The sequence below is a fragment of the Spodoptera frugiperda genome, chromosome 28 (genome assembly GCF_023101765.2).
Source record: "Spodoptera frugiperda isolate SF20-4 chromosome 28, AGI-APGP_CSIRO_Sfru_2.0, whole genome shotgun sequence".
NCBI classification, from domain to species: Eukaryota; Metazoa; Arthropoda; class Insecta; order Lepidoptera; family Noctuidae; genus Spodoptera; species Spodoptera frugiperda.
The window spans coordinates 6,922,801-6,940,551 of record NC_064239.1 but is presented as its reverse complement, the minus strand read 5'-3'; the positions used below and the strand labels follow the sequence as shown (position 1 = coordinate 6,940,551).

The 17,751-nt window shown below is 32.0% G+C and overlaps 2 protein-coding genes across 2 annotated transcripts in view; both read left to right on the top strand.

Moving 5' to 3' along the window:
- Nucleotides 1-17,751, top strand: part of LOC118265502 (uncharacterized) — an 82,246-nt gene that overhangs the window by 5,279 nt on the left and 59,216 nt on the right. The window contains exon 2 of the mRNA XM_050705875.1: nucleotides 11,722-11,936. Coding sequence (XP_050561832.1) covers nucleotides 11,864-11,936 — 73 coding nt within the window. The 5' untranslated portion in view covers nucleotides 11,722-11,863. The remainder of the gene's footprint in view (nucleotides 1-11,721; nucleotides 11,937-17,751) is intronic.
- The window catches only part of LOC118265206 (ATP synthase subunit delta, mitochondrial), a 122,446-nt gene continuing 122,126 nt past the window's right edge, over nucleotides 17,432-17,751 (top strand). Inside the window, exon 1 of the mRNA XM_050705882.1 lies at nucleotides 17,432-17,436. The gene's annotated coding sequence lies outside the window, so the exon portion shown is untranslated. The remainder of the gene's footprint in view (nucleotides 17,437-17,751) is intronic.

Below are 17,751 nucleotides of genomic sequence, written 5' to 3'. Positions count from 1 at the left end.
ATTTTTTTGTGAAATCTTTTTATAGCCATGTCCGAGGTTCTGAGGTTTAGTGAAACCGATCTCGTATTCTTTTACGAGCTAACGTCAAACGTATACAAAAAGATCAAAATTATCGATTTGTCAATAAAATTATTATCTTTGTTCATTCAACAATCAGTTAGGCACACGTGATTAAAGAACAAGTGTAAACTTTGGTGAAATTATCAAGCACAATTAGTTCGGAACATTAATCTGGCGCGCCTATAAATTAACGGATTTCCAAGAAATATCGCGAGCCATGTTTAACGTCATAATCGCCTACGAAATACACCGCTACGCTTTGCGTAGCACGGTGACTGGCCGTAGGAATTTATTGCTACGAAACTTTTAGATTAGTTTTAACCGAGTTTAATAAAGCGAATATTATTCTTTTTTATTGTTTTGCCATTGAGAGATCTTGCTTTCCTTTTGTACGCTTTTTATTCCCACACATTCATGGCGGTTGTTTTTGTCCATGACTAGAATATTTTGAAGGTGTTACCGAGCATGGGCGTAACACATGACGCACTAAAACTGCTACGCGGAGTTGTAAAAAGTCGGTTAAGTGAGTTGGGCTCTGCGGGTTTCGTACCTGTCCAAACTTTATTACACGGAATTAAAGTACTGCTATAATTTTCCTGTAATCTTTTGGCTACTTTAGACATTTTGTAGGTATAGAAGTTATTTTTGAAGGAAACTTTAAAGATAGTGTAGTGTAAAGTACTTTGGAGTAAGAAACTTAAATATTGTATTTCTTCTTACGAGGAGGGAAGCTCTTCACCTAACGTGTATTTCTTATAGTAACAGAAGTACTAATAATTGTAATTTATTACGTAACTAGCTTTTGCCCGCGACTTCGTCCGCGTGGAATAGTGACTTCCGGCAAATTTTTGGTTTTAACCACATAGTTCCCATAGCTATAGGCTGATGATGATGATGATGATGAGTTCCCGATCTCGCGGGATCTTTTCAAAAATGAGATGTGGAAGATATTCCAGGGAACTCTTCAAAAATCAACAGCTCTGCGTTTGAATTTAATAGATGTATACTCACTTAGGGCATTGAAAAAATAGTTTAAAAACGGACTTTAACTAAAGAAATATTATAATCTTTCCGAACTTAAGATGAAAACTAACTTAAAACTAAAGAAAGCTACGAATTACGAATTTATAACAATTAAAAAAGAAATTATATTAGAACCTATCCTTTATGCTATAATAACCAAGCTTAAACTAAATAATTTAAAAGAAACGACTTAAATCTAATCTAATTAATTTATAAATTAGACTTACAATTTTATTAAAAAAACTAACTACAGTAACTACTAATAATCGATATCAAACTAAACCTACGTTAAAAAGTTTAACCAGAAAACCAGGAAAACCCAACAAATAAACTTATTAATTGACAAATACAACGAAACCAATTTAGAATATACGAAACAGCAGGACCACTACAGACAAATAATCATACGACTGATAATACACATTTTCTACAATAGTACCGAAGCGCTCGGCCGATACCCAACCAAAAAATTGTAACAAAACCATAGCGCAATCTATTTCGATCCCAACGCCATCTATCGAGGATAAAGACAACTTGGATTATTTATTTATACTCCGTTCGGGCATTTTCTTTGTACTAAAAGTTTAATTATATTGATATAATTTTTTTCATACCTTTTTACTATTTGTTAACTTTTTTTCGATGGTTTAAAACAATAACATGAACTGAACAATTGTAATTACACCATTGCGCGATCAACGCCATCTATCTACGGAGTATAGGAACAGCCCGACATTGTTCAATTCCGTACTATAAGTACGAAATTGAACAATAGATGGCGCTGTATGTCCGGAATAAATTTATTTTTTATTTTATTTTTTTTTTTTTTTTATTTTATTTTTATTTTTATTTTATTTTATTTTATTTTATTTTTATTTTATTTTTATTTTATTTTTATTTTATTTTTATTTTATTTTTATTTTATTTTTATTTTATTTTTATTTTATTTTTATTTTATTTTTATTTTTATTTTTATTTTTATTTTTATTTTTATTTTATTTTTATTTTTATTTTATTTTTATTTTATTTTTATTTTATTTTTATTTTATTTTTATTTTTATTTTATTTTTATTTTATTTTTATTTTATTTTTATTTTATTTTTATTTTATTTTTATTTTATTTTTATTTTTATTTTTATTTTATTTTTATTTTATTTTTATTTTTATTTTTATTTTTATTTTTATTTTTATTTTTATTTTTATTTTATTTTTATTTTATTTTTATTTTTATTTTTATTTTTATTTTATTTTTATTTTATTTTTATTTTATTTTTATTTTATTTTTATTTTATTTTATTTTATTTTTATTTTATTTTTATTTTTATTTTTATTTTATTTTTATTTTATTTTTATTTTATTTTTATTTTATTTTATTTTATTTTATTTTATTTTATTTTATTTTATTTTATTTTTATTTTATTTTTATTTTATTTTTATTTTATTTTTATTTTATTTTTATTTTATTTTTATTTTTATTTTTATTTTTATTTTTATTTTTATTTTTATTTTTATTTTTATTTTTATTTTTATTTTTATTTTTATTTTATTTTTATTTTATTTCTATTTTATTTTATTTTTATTTTATTTTTTGATTTTTGAAATAAAAATATATCTATGTCCTTTCTAAGGTTCTAAACTATATCTGTACCAAATTTCAACCAAATCCGTCAAATAGTTGCGGAGATTAATGGTAAAAGCATAGAATGTTCGACGTGATTCTTTAATTTGACATAACTTTTTTATTTATGAACCGATTGACATGAAACAAACACTAAATGTAAATTTAAGCATCCCACAATATATTCGTGAAAACCGCATCCAACTCGGATCAGCCGTTTCTGAGATTAGCGCGCACAGACGAACAGACAAACAGACAAACAGACAAACAGACAAACAGACAAACAGACAAACAGACAAACAGACAAAAAAAAAGTTAATTACATTTTTGGGTTCGACATCGACATAACAATAACCCCTGCTATTTTTTTTATTTTTATTTTCAATGTACAGACAGCACTTTTCTACGATTTTATTATATGTATATAGATGTTATTTAGACTTTATCCTTGACTTTTCAAATTGTGTACGCAATAATTCATATAATAATATTTACTTTACGCCTAATAAATCTAAATTTGACTTTGACCTCAGCGAAGAAATTCTTAGAAATTCGAGTAACGTACGTTTATTAATAAACTTGTGACTCAGAATGGAATATAAGGGGGTTGAGCATAACTCATACGCCCTTAATAGCTATTAATGAAATTGTTTCACATGACTTTTACTAACTAGAACACAAGACTTAAGATTTAATGTTATCACATCGCATTAGCATTGTCAACTTAATGTTTTCGAGTACGGAAGATTACTTCCCGGGCCGTTTTTACGGGTAATGTAGATAAGACGGTAAGTGGAGGTGCGGGAGGGGGGGGGGGTAAAATAATACAGTTGTCATTCCGTCGCGACACCACTGCTATGAAGGGATGAGATCCTTGAATGGTGCAGTGGGGACGCGTGAAGCTTTCAACGATGCTTTGTTCTCAGTTCACGAGCCTCTCTTAGCTTGTTAACATACGAACTGGAATTCGAAATAGTATTTTAATCATTTTCTTAACGCCTTAATCACTTTATATTTCGTAAGTAGTTATTTTAAGTTTTGAGCTAAACCTTTTAAAGTGCGATCTCCAACTTGCGTACCGTAAAACATGGCAACTTTACCATATTTTAGAACAAAACACGAAATATATTTTTAACCATAAGACGCATAGAAACCAAAACTATATATTTAGAATTGTAGTCTATCTGGCTCACTTTACCGTAATCGTCATTAAATACAAACACTTATTTTAGCCGTAGTAAAGAAAAAACAACATGGGTAAAGATACCAAATTTTTGGCAACTTTACCTACGCGCCGTATTCATCGTGTATTGCATATTAAAGAGTTGTTGAGGTACAGAGGGCTTCATCTAGGACCTCTTCGTATTATAATGCAAACAATATGAGGAAATCTATAAAGATAACGGCTACACAGACATTAGGGAAAGTTGCCACGGGTTTCATCGTAATTTACATACAAATAATTTATTACGCTCGGGGTTGTCAAAAAAGGAGGAATTTTTTTATGACATGTATATTTAAAAAAAAATTAATCAACCTTAAACCTAAAGTAAAAAAAAGCATAAATATCTGACATAAATATTGTTCCCTTTTAAACTAAATTAAGTTCTAAAATTTTAAGTATTTATGTTTAAAATTGTAAAAAAGGGCTACAAAATAATGTTTAATCCTTGACTTTTTAATTTTATGACTTCACTATCGCCATAGCTAATTATAACATCACTTCCGTATAATTTTTATAGTGTCTAGCTCCGAGTTTTCTGCGATTTTGTTTCATGGGAGCCATTTTGGCTGTAAAACAAGAGGTATTATTAAATACATTATATCTTATCATCCAGGATATTCACTATTATGCTGTGAAATTTAGGTATTCGAAAATGGTTACATACACACAAACAAGAAAAAAACATTTATTGCCAACCCTAACTGTAGGTAAAGTTGCCACAAAGCAGGCCGTGGCAACTTTACCTAACCTGTGTCAACATTACCGAAGCGATTATTTATCAATAAATTAAAGAAAAAGCAATTGCTGACATTACAACAGTAATCCCAACTATAATATACATACAAGATCAAAATTTCACTCACCTGTGACAAATAGTTAAGGCTCTGTAAGCACAATTTAAGAACAACTAACTTTTAGCTCATTTTCACGCATACATTGTGACGGCCATTACTGGCATAATAGCAGTCTTACGTCTACGCAAAATATAGTAAATATTTCCTTTTAATGTCTAAAAAATACTTCTATTACAAAACAGAATTCTAGTGGGTAGATTTTTAGATAAATGAGTTTATACCGAATACCTATAGTATGGTAAAGTTGCCAAGGGCCCGGTAAAGTTGCCATAGTTTACCGGTACTCTAATGTTTAGGAAAGGCTCCTAAGCCATAGCACAAAACTATTACGGTCTGTTGATAATTTTAGGATTATATTATCAGACGTTTTGTTTCAATTACGAGAATCCAGTTATACCATAACAAAGAGCCTATAAAGAGCCCACTAGAAAATCTAGTTAACAGAGAATTTCTAAGCAAAACACGCTTTACAACAATTTTATTCTATTCTTCTATAATATAATTGTGTAAGTCCACTTGTAGTACAATGCGTACTGCAGTACACTTACGAAGCTATCTGAATTGTGAACTGTAACTTAGTTCCTAACTAGCATCAACTTTAGCTGACGTTGTATGATCCTGCTGCTTTACAATCTTCCATTTACCTCTGTTTAAACAATGGAATATAGAGCAGGTACTATCACAGCATAAAAGTCAAAATGAAAATTCTCCGAGTGCATTGTGAAGTTTTTAAAAAAATGGCCCGGTTTTTACCTCAAACAATCGTAGAACTGCATGAATTCGACCAAATAAACGACCGACGGATGCGTTCGATTCTCTACAGGATAATCTGGTGCCATTTTTTCATTTATCCGCGAGATATTTCTGCGTGCATTTTTTGAGCCAGAGTATATTCGAATCTTTAACAATATACGTCCGTCAAAATTTCCGTTCGTCCGTCTATTCTATGGTCTTGGTCATTCAATGGGTACTCAATGGTACTAAATGGTCTAACTTTATCCATATAATATATCTATATTTATCTATTATCTAATAGAAACATAATAAATGTCAAAAAAAGTACACTTTTGAATACAATTATTAAAATAAAACAAAAGTACTTAGAATATCATACTATAAAAATAATACTTAAAAATATCAGTATCAAAGTTAATTGTAGAAAAAATGCAGGTTTATTAAAATGTTGGTAAATTATCAGCGGTCGCTGAGGACAGGAGGTGCGTGCCCCACAAGTTTGGCAACGCCTTGCCGGCCGCCACGTCACGCGACGTGTCACTACAATTTGGTAAATGACCACCATACAATGCTGTACACTAATATGGGAACTCGTATAATTGTGTACACGACCTTGACACTAGCTTCCGTAAATATATATGGGACGATCTGATGATAAATCGTTGGATTTCTTTTAGTCTATCTTTTTATATACCTACATTCTAATATTGTTGCTCTTTCATTTAGGTAAAATCTACTAGGCAGATTTAGGTGAAAGTTACGGAGATAGATTATAGTCTTGATTAAAATATTTGATATTTTTTGCCAAGGAAACGCTTTCGAAGTCGCTAACCGAAGCTAGTAAGTTAATAAAAAATGCGGAAACGTACATAATGTGAAACGTTTTAGATCATTCTTATTATTAATACATAATCAGTGTCATAAGGATCAGCATTTTTTTTTCAATGAAAATAAAGATACGAACTCGAAAGTAAATAAACTAATACTTTCTTTAAATAATACTTAAGAATGAATAAAAGGGTAGGCAGTTAATTAGAGACAGAATCAAACAATTATAAAACAATTTACCCAACTTATGTGTTTGTCACTATAATTACAGTAATAGTTACTATACTATACACTATAGTTACACCTACACGAAATCAATAGATTGACGTAGGTACTGTTATCAAAAAATTGCAACACAGTTAATAATGAGTATGTATTACGACAATACAGCTCGTTTAAAAAAAGTCCCTATAATAACTATACAAATAAACAGTGTCCTAAGTTTAAATATTTACAATAGTTTAATACAGTGAAGCATAAAGCATAAGCAAAATAATACGAAATTCATTGTCACATAATACGAAATATTATTCGTTTCTTACAATGAAAGAGTTCACTTGTTTCAGCCAATTTAATAAAATTAATACAGCGAAACGAATCCTTTGGGGGTCGTCCGTAATGCAAGCCACGACCGCGCCCATTTGTTGAATTTATAACCATTATGTGGTCTAGAGCGAAATAATGAGCATTATGTATTATACGAACAAACGACGAGTTAGAAACCAACAATAAGTATATATCTTGAATGTACTTACATAAATAACTTACGTCACAAATTGTTCCAAGTGTCCACTAATGATTTTAGTCCACTGTAAAGAGTGATAAAAAATCTCCAACATATTCTTGAAATCGTTTTTATATCCCTAATTGAAAAATGCAGTAATAACTCTCTTTATTTAACGTGTATCAGCAATCTAAATCCAAGTCCTCATTTCGATCCCGTGCGTACGGCGCGTCGCGTTTCGCAAGCGCCTCAAATAGCCATCAGGCATCCATAGACAGAGTTACTGGGTCTCCACCTCGAAAACCAGAAGTTAGAACGGGGTGGTTTTAAGTAAGTAAGAGTCTGACACTCCCTCTCGCCTCGTCGAAGGCAGGAGAAGTCATATAGATGATTTTGCCCCTCAAAAAGTCCTCATTTCGATCATACCTACACTCCCAAGACCACAAGGCTAACAAGATAGTTTTTTTACAATAATACTTTAATACACAGTTGGGCAAAGTTCCAGGAGGCGTTACGTAATATTCTTTCCTTAGTAGTTGTAAGTCTTATACAATCTTTGATACACACTTTTACCAAAATTCCGTCATGATTGACACATTTCCGGTGTCGCATTACCCACCTTTATTCTAGCGAACCTTTTTCCCCGAATATTGGATAAATCAACCGAGGGATTTATTATCCTAGCTGACTAGTGATCTACAAGCAATTTAGCTTTTAATATCGATACATTTTGAAATTGACGTGAAGCTTTACCAGCTCAAATTAATAATTTATTCTCGTACTTATGTTAACTTGCATGCATAAGTAAGTGCAAATCCACTTAATTGATTCCAAGGTTGTAACAATAGGCTTATTGTCGTAGCGTATGTAACCTACGGCTATCTTCTGAACAAATTTTCAAATATTAGTAGTAGTATATTGTATGAGATTTATAAATAAAACGAATAGGATAATATTTAATACTTTTTTATTTATTTATCTATATTTTTTACAATAAATACTGGGTTATGCAGATTTAATAGCTACTTATACGTGTATACTCTTTCGGTATTAAAGGCACGATGCCGTGTTCGTAAAAATTGCATAAAAGAGAAAACATAAATTAGTTAATGGAAGGAAATAAGTCAGAGCCAAGACCGAGAACAAGAAAACCTAAAATAATTCCGTTTTATTTTCGGCTTTTTACTAAATGAAGATTTATAATAGGAGCGTGGGTTGATGAATCAGTGAGGACAAACTAAGACATAGATTGATGTTGTCGTTGCTAAATGGCAATTCTGGAAGTAACGACCACACAATTTTATTTATGTATCACTTTTGGTACAGAAATCAATAACAATATTCCAGTTCAAGGGTGAGTTATGGACTGTTCTATTTTAATCATTGATAATTTCACAAGTAATTGATTATAGATTATATTGTATGAAGATTATAAACTTTATATCGTATGAGTCAGAAGTGGAAGTGCTTCCTAAGTTGGATTACTGTAGTTAATGTATTTGTTTGTTTGCTGAATACTTAATAATTGCTCAGTTATAAATAGCTGGATTCTATTGTAAGGAAATTGATGGTGTTACTAGTGAAAATTTAGCACTATTAGTGCACATCTGCATTGTTAAGGCCAACGGGGATAATCTCATGATCGATTGTGATATAATGAAAATTATTTATGATATAAAACTGACTAAAAGTGATATTTAGACATTATGACAAAGATAATCGTGATACATGTATACGAAATTAACTAAAATCACGGTATACTCACGTAAGTTAATGGATAAAAACTTTTTTAGTTTAGCTCACGTCACGCTGCTCTTGATGAAGGATCCCTCTGTGAATCGAAACTAGTAGAGCTTTTCTCCATTCATTTACGTAAGTAAACCGTGATTTAGTTAATAACAACGACATCTTTGAATAGAAGTTCTGTAAATAAAAATTACCATATTAAATTATGCAACATTTATTAGATTGTCAATGAAAGTTATAAAATTATCTACATTTCATTCGTATTGCTGTTCCCTGAACTAGTTTGTGGGATATACCTCAGGAGACAGACTTCAACCTAGTTTACTTATTATTATAGTTTCTAATACAAATGACATTTGTCACGATACAATCATGAACCATGTCTCTTGTAGATAATATACACTGGACTTTTCCATAGTTATGCTATGGCTCCTGTATAAAGCATTTATTTCAATTAATCCATAATTAGGCACTTTTGAACGTTAAATTGAATTGTCCGTCAGTCTCTCTGTCAGTGAAGCTAGGTAATATCCCCATATATGGGGAAAATATATGTCATTTGTAACTTCATTATCGATTAACATTTACCACAACCTACATGTAACTAATAATCGAAACTTTAATGGTTTTGTTCATTTACCTTTAATATTCATTCTTATAAAAGTTGGTAATGACAACTAGTTTGGTTATTTTTAAATAATGAAGCCAAAACTCTGACAGTTCAAAAATACCTACTATCAAAGTTTCAATATAACTTTTTCTATTATGAAACACCCACTGTTAAATAACTCTAGATTTAGTGTTGTAGTATATACCTAGTTATTAAGTATATACTTATATAATATAGTTAGGTATTTTATGTGGCATTTACTAAAGCAATACAAACTCCTCGTGATTATGTTCATTTTAAAGTTAATAAAGCTTCGCTTGAAATAACATAGCGTAGATTGCTAGAGACTCATTGTCAACACTACACAAACTACACCTTTGGGACATCATTTTGAAAACTTACAAAATAAAATATTCTAGTTTTAATACATATTTTAACTACATTATAATCACATTAGGAATATGTCTACATGAAAATGAATTGCTAAATTTTGAAACAACTTTTATATTTCGTAATATTTTGTATACAGTAACGAAAGCCAATAAAGATTTCACCTACAAAACACGCTAATGTATAAATTAGCTAGGAAGCACATCAAATTAAACCCATTGTAACCAGAGCCCCGTAGGCGTGTCAATCACATTATTCAAGAGTTCAGCTTAGTTTGGCTATATTAAAAAACAAAATGTTGTTAATAGAACTAACGCAGGGTAATAGCAGACGAAATGTTCGATAGACAGGGTAAACAAATCGTTACGTAAATTATGCATACAACCTTTTAATAAATTGCCCGTAGCCACAATATTCTCTCGAATTTCATCACAACTGGAAGCAATAATGATGCACTAACTCGGTTCATTGGATATCTGGTTGTTAGACCGCTATTATTTACTTCCTTAATTAAACAGAGCCTCTAAGTGTAACCAATCAAGTGGAAATGCGCTCCACTATATAATGCGGCGAGAACTTTTATTACAAACAAAAACATCACCGACTTGTTTCCTTTTTACGTTGTAAAGCAATAAAAAAAATCCCTTGTAATTCTCCAGTCGCCGCAGACTAAAAAGTTTACGCAGACATTGTGGCCAGTTGTACCTTTTGACCGATGTTTACGAGCCGCAAGTTTTTACTGTCTTCTTCTGAAACAAGAGAAATACTGCGGACACAATTAACCCTCGTGTAAAGTTTAGTCGGAGCTTCTAGCTGTTATATCGTTCCTCTTTCATGTAATTGACACTCACTTTGTATAGATACAAAGTTTACGATGTTGTATTTTCATTTCTTTTCTGAAGAACACTTACTCTCAAGTGTCTTATGCGGCAGTGTTACCACAAAGAACGTCTGTACACCAAAATAATTGGCGAACTGCTTGGAGTGGCGTATTATTATGTTCACTGAGATGTAGGTTACTAAACTCCACATATTTAAGATCCAGCCAACTTTTGACATATACTCAAACAGAGTAACTACTTTAATACGAAACATCTGCCGTCGTTTCAGCCAATTACCAACATGATGATAGTGTATTCATGAGATAAATGTCACACACAACTTTTATTTAAATCACTGTGAAAATTAAATGGCATTAATGTTAATTCATTATAATAATTATTAATAAGTAAATAATACATATACTTTACATATAGATAACCCATTTTTGGTTGACATCAACACTGGCGGAAAAGTAATTTATACTGGAATTAATTCAATATTCACGATTTAATAATAGAGTTCTCGATTACTTCTCGATTCTGTTTCGCAGGGGAGACATTATGAATACGAATATTAGAAAGGAGCAAATCTCCCGGATCGTGAGTTGATAGCATTTTGTTTGTAGGTACGTATAGCAGCATTCAGTCTCTCGGGATAGAAGCGTGATAAAAGACGACAATTTCTATATTACTTTTTTTACCAGTTACGAAACTCAATTAAGATTAAATATTTAGTTCTAAATGTTTACAAATAACATGCTTAGCATTCGATGCAGTCGACCTTATATTCGCGTAAGCAGTACATTCGCAGTCGCCTTGCTAAAGCTGGTATCGTTGCAAGCTCATAAATTCCCCCGCCCTATGTTAACGATATGTATTATTCAGCGCCTCAACGCTTTACGACTTATAATTCCAGTCCATAAAACATACACTAATTATTTACAAATACTAACACGCATTCTTGATCGACTCGCTATAAAAACTTAAATAAAACTTAAGATTTGTGACCGCGTTCGTGTTTGCATGTCAATTATTATTTTTATTTTTTACTGTTTAACTAACCCCGATAATGTTTTACATTCAACAGCTTAGACGACAGAGCGCAAATGAGAACAAGTAAAAACAATGAAAACGTGTATTGTGTGTGATAAACAGTGAAGTGAACAAATCGTGGATATAAGTGTAAATTATGGCTAGTTGATGTTGATAGAACCCGCAAGGTTTGCAAGATGGTGGCCAGAGGGAGAGGGCGGATGCTTTCCATCCTCTTCAGCGCACTGTTGCTGGGAAGGGCTATTGCAGGTAAGCTACACAAACACATAAGTCACTCACATTAATCTAGACCTAACAAATCCCTACGTTGATTCCAAAGCACACAAAGTAGGTACAAATTACTGTGTGTGGGTAATATTAACACCGTCCAGCTATCACGGCGACAACACCTACAACATTGTGACTAATAAAAAAACATCGTAATTACAGACCTATTACGAGTCAGTAAATATTTACTTACTTTATTTGGTATACCTCTTAACGTGATTAAAATCGATCCAAAAGGAACTTGGTTCTCGTACATTATCGGTGTAAAACTTCAGACGTGATGTTGAAAATTTAAAACTGTTAAAATATTGCCTCGGATGCGACACGAGAAAGAATACCTAAAGCTGTCTCGTCGGGCTAAAAGCAAGTGAATCGCAAGCCAGCTCGAAACTTGCATAAGCCGAGCTCCTGTATCGATGGACGGCAAACTGTTTATTTTAAATATTAGCATAAGAAGGCGATTTCAGCGAACAAATTTAGCCTTCGAGAAAGCCGATTCTATTACCTATTCATTCAATTTATATTCGACTAGATAAGAAATTTGGTTCAACTCTTGGAAACTCATTGTCACACTAGAAATAATTGCTCGCTCTTGTCCCAAAATTATTCACGTAACGAATTATTGTTGTAAATGAAATTGCCACAATTAACCGCTTTTCCGTTTTTCGTATACATTCACAAGGTTTTTCATGAATTATTAATTTATAATGTAGAATACATTTTTGTAAACACTCAAATATTGATGTGTCGACGTGATACGGACAAAATATTGACGCCAACATTAGGCAGTAATGTTCATACTATGGGCTAGATTGTTACATGGATACTAGATAGTTTGTGGCTAACAGTCTGAACTACAGTAAACTCTGAAGGTTCAGTTAGGACTCGTTAATGTACTTAGGTACCTACTATCATCCTCTTGAAACTACGACTTCGAGTATTCCAAACACCATTGTTACAAGATCACCAATACTCTACCTAGTTGAGATATGGGAGAGACTACACACATATACATCACTAATTACAAACAAACAATCGAACAAACAAACTGTCGGAACACTCTTAATTTTCAAAGGCAATCACAGCAGCCCTCGTAGATATGTACACTTAACTTGGTTAATACGTGACTCCATGGTACAGTTGAGTTAACAACAAAAAGGAACGCGCAGTAATCCACAAGGGATGCCAACGATTGATCTTATTAAATGCTTTACGAATTAAATTATACTGTTCCTGTATGTCAATCGTATTATTATATTATAGGTATGGTATGGTATGGTTTACATAATTATGTATGACATTTTGTGGAAGTGCTACATATGAATACGCTTTATACACACCTACGTATAGGGCCACTCGCACGATGCTTACGTAGTGCGTGGGTGGTACGTAGGATTATTAATAAATAAATTGATAATTACATGCACTAGTTAATTAGTGATATCATGATTTAATTTATTTATAGAACCAGATGTCGAGAGTAGCATTTCATGATAATTTCAAATTATAATTGACTGTAGCAGTAGGTATGTGCAGTTATCCCGTCGGGTCGACTCGTAATCCGCTAAAGGTTAAATCTTTAACCCGTGACTGTACCTACAGAACGCAGACTAACGAAGCATTAACGCAAATAGTTAAAACACCGAAACAAAGTGGAATTAATTTCCGCTAATTAGCCGCCGACCGGTAGCGAAAGTAGAAATACGGAATCTTTTAGTTTATGTTACAGGAAAACTAGCGGAAATATATCGGAAATATATACAAATAGGAGCTACGTTCAATGTACACTATTAATTATAGCGTGGCAGATTAGCTGGAGAATTGATCTTTATCCGTATACCGAATCGATATTTATAGATCTAGTGATATTCGGGTACATCTTATTACTAGGAACATAATGATCTATCTATAAGACGTCTTCAGATTAATGTAGCTCTGTCAAAATTGTAACAATAAAATGTGTAAAGTTAGCTTGATAATAAACTGAACTTTAATTACAAAAGCAACTGATTCGCTACTTTCTCAAAAGTGTTAAAAGTGATTAGAACAATAAAACACCGCACAATAGTACAAAGTACCTTACAATGAGTGACTGAGTGGGTATTATCTTTAAACACTGATATAGTAACAAAACCGAACAACTGGTTCGTCGCACAATAAATTCCATCTTATTTCCCCGAGCTATTGTTGCTTACCAAATATACTTAGAGTCTCCTCAGAAATGAATCATTAAACAGTGTCGAGCAGCAGCGGGTTTTGCGCAGATATAAATCAATCTAAAAGCGACATGCTACATAAAATACTGCTCAGCCAACAAAATAACCGAAATTAACCACTATGCCAGAGTCATTATTGTTGTGGGATTATCTATTTTTGGTAAATACACATTAAATATTTATTTGTGCAGCCCTTCGCACTTCAATCTAATAATTTCTATACTACCATCATGGAATTTCTCCGTGAAGAATACAGCAGATTTCCACATCACCTAAACTCTAATAGATCTAACTAATAATAATATTTATTATTATAACAATGTTAAATAAGCTAGCAAGCCTTGTCCGCAAAAGAGAACAAATATCATTTACAAGTTATTTTGATCTGTGTTCTCATTTCCAAGTAGTTAGAAACTTACAGCATCTTATGCCGCAGTCTACTGTGGATTTGAATCCATAGTTTGAAAAGGTTCCAAGTCTCTGTGGTATTGTACCTTAGAATACTTATAAATAAGGAAAATGTTACTATACATAGCTAAAATGGAATACTCAAGCAGATGGAACGATTTTTCTTGATATGGTGCTTACTGTGCAAAACCATTTTCCAAGTTTAGTCACAAATATAGTGCAAGCCGGCTGCAAACATCTGCATCTGACAGACATTTGCAACAAAATCACGTAGGAACGTTACGAGTATTACATAAGTATACAGTCTGGAAATATGGTTATTTGTGGATTTCTGAACATATACTGTATATAAATATTAATATACAACACAACAACAGACTGACTCATAAAACACGAACTACTCCGTGCACATTAAAGTTTTACTTTCACTTAGTTTTACTAAGTAATTGGTATGTCGAAGTAATGAAACATAAACCTCTGTAGGTACTTAAATACCTATATGAATTAGTTTTACCGATGTCAGTGTGAACGTGAACAATTACTTTTCCTTAATTCTAAGTTAAAAGTCATTAAATTTCCTTTAGACGTATCGCGCGTAAACCACGACCTCGATCAATTCGCGGGCCCCTATTAACTGCTACTTAATTAACGTGTAAACTGATGAACTTTCTAATGGATTTTGTTTTTAAGCTCAATTAAGCGTAGAGTGAGCCTAAGTGATGAACATAGATCAAGTAACTATGAATACATTACAAGAATAATGGCTAGTTTGGTATAGTTTTCAAAGTAATTAGGTAAGATTTTAATAGTAAAACGTTATCCATTAGGTATATTTTTATTAAATTGTGAACCTTTTTTTCTTTTTGTTAATTTTCAATCAATCAATCTGCTATTCCTTTGAAAAAATCGTGCTAAAGGAATTAAAATGCCTTAAATCTTCGATGCTTGAAAAAGAAATACTTGAGTAATTGAATGTGAAGAGGTTTTTCCATTAAGGAAGCAAACACTGAATACTTCCCTCCAAGCCGTTACTGGTAATATTTTTTCCGGACTGCATGGGGAATGTCAATATTAGAAATTATGTTGACTTCCATGGGACGCAAATAGACGCGCGTCAATTTCCTCCCTCCAAAGCTTCGGAGACTAAATTTACAAGTTCGCGAAGTCTCGTTGGTACAGGCCTAAGTTTTCTTGCTAAAAACTGAGTAAGACAGTTTTATTACTGGTATAATTTCGGTAATAAAACTTGAAGATTTGTATGAAACATTAGACGGTCTAGACGGCCGTAGCGAAGTATCCCTGACGACGCATGGACCGTGGACCCTTGATTAGACGGGTGCTAGAAGTTTGTACAATAGGTGAGCATGCGGTGGAAGGCAGACAAAGTGGGCTGTTGCAAACTTGTAAAGTCAGGCGAAACTTTCACATAATACTCGTACATACATATTCGCTTACAGTATGTAGTGTACCGTCACGAGCAAACTCTTACACAACACATATATGGTATGTTTTAACTACAAATTTATGGATTAAGCTTACATCAAGATTGCATTAGGTATTTATCAAACACATGTTTTTTAGTTTGAAGTTTTGGTCTCTGTTGAAGTGCCAACAATTCAGTTGCTGACTTAATAAAAATATTATTGTTCTTATTGAATTCGAAATTACAATGTAGGCCGAATCTCAACCCAGTATCGAATAACGTCTCTTGCTTAAAATGGATATGCGTGGGTATTGTACGTATACTTCTGCCAACTCCTACACTTTGTAGGCAATATTATTTCAGAAGAGAAATATTTTTTTAACATCAAAGACAAATGTGATCCTAAAGAAATAGACACTTTTGACATCGTATTTTCTCATAATTAACTAGTAGAAATAGATGAAAAACGATAATAATTATGTTTCAAAGAATGAAAATGAAAATAATAGTTTAATTATCACAGTAGTTTGCTCCTTAATTAAAGTTCCAATACCAAGAAAAAGTTACAAGACATTTTTCTTGCGAGTGTACAAAAATAGGTACAATTAAGGTGGTAGGTATTCATTTGATCGCTGGAAGGTAATCAGTCACGATATTAGAAGCTAACATGTCATTACTATGTAGCCACGACACGATAATATTTCTACTTCTACCACATTTGTCGACTCCGTTAATTTTCGTCAAATAAACATTTAACGAGCCTTGCTTCCCTCAAAACGAATTAACAGAAAGCTGAATAAATTAAGACTTGTAAAACGAATGTAAAAAAGCCGTTTATGACGAATAATAATGACTTACGGCTATGGCAATACACAGTGCCGTTGTTAAACATAAAAATCACATAACATCAGATAAATTTTGATATTGATTAAAATATCTCCAATGTGTTAGTAAAATATGTCCAAACTTTAAATAATCCTACAAATAAAAATACAAGGATACCTATATAGTTTTAAAACAGTGGACAGTAATGTACCACTCTAGGAGCTAATTTGGTATAAAACTAATTTAATAATTTCGCAACAACACGCAACTTTTCCTTTTTTGTGTGCACAGCGTAACCACACTGTCGACTGTCGTAGGCACTTTCCCATTTTAAACTACAATTACACCATTTTACTTTATTAAACTTGAAACAGCGCTGTTTTTAAACGACATAAGTAGTTTAATGTTTTAGACATTAAGGTTAGTTTAAGAACTGTAACGTATCTCCTGCTAACAAGTTCGCACTAAATAGATAATACAAAACCCGCATAACGTAAATAATCGTATGCCCATAACATAATAATAATGCGAAAACCTCATTTTCTTTCCAATCTGCTTTTATTCTCGTTCTAATGCCTGTATTGCATGTTATTTTAACGTAAATATCAAAGTATAAGTATACCTCCATGATTGTAATTGAAAATCTGAACTTTTTCTCTCATCGAGCTATTTCTGTCAGTTACCGTTTGACTGGCATTCGATTAGACACATCTTATCTTGTACTCGTATAAAAATCTTATCAATTTGAAAGACTTTTAACAGCCAGTTCCGTCGTTAAAACTTTACGATGCAATTCAATTTATATTTCTATTCTAATAAAAATACGAAACTAGGTCAGGAACAATTACGGCAAAGATTAAGCGAATATGTTCTCTTTTCTAGTCTTTTCCGAACTAGATTGGGTTGAAAACTGACTTGAACAATT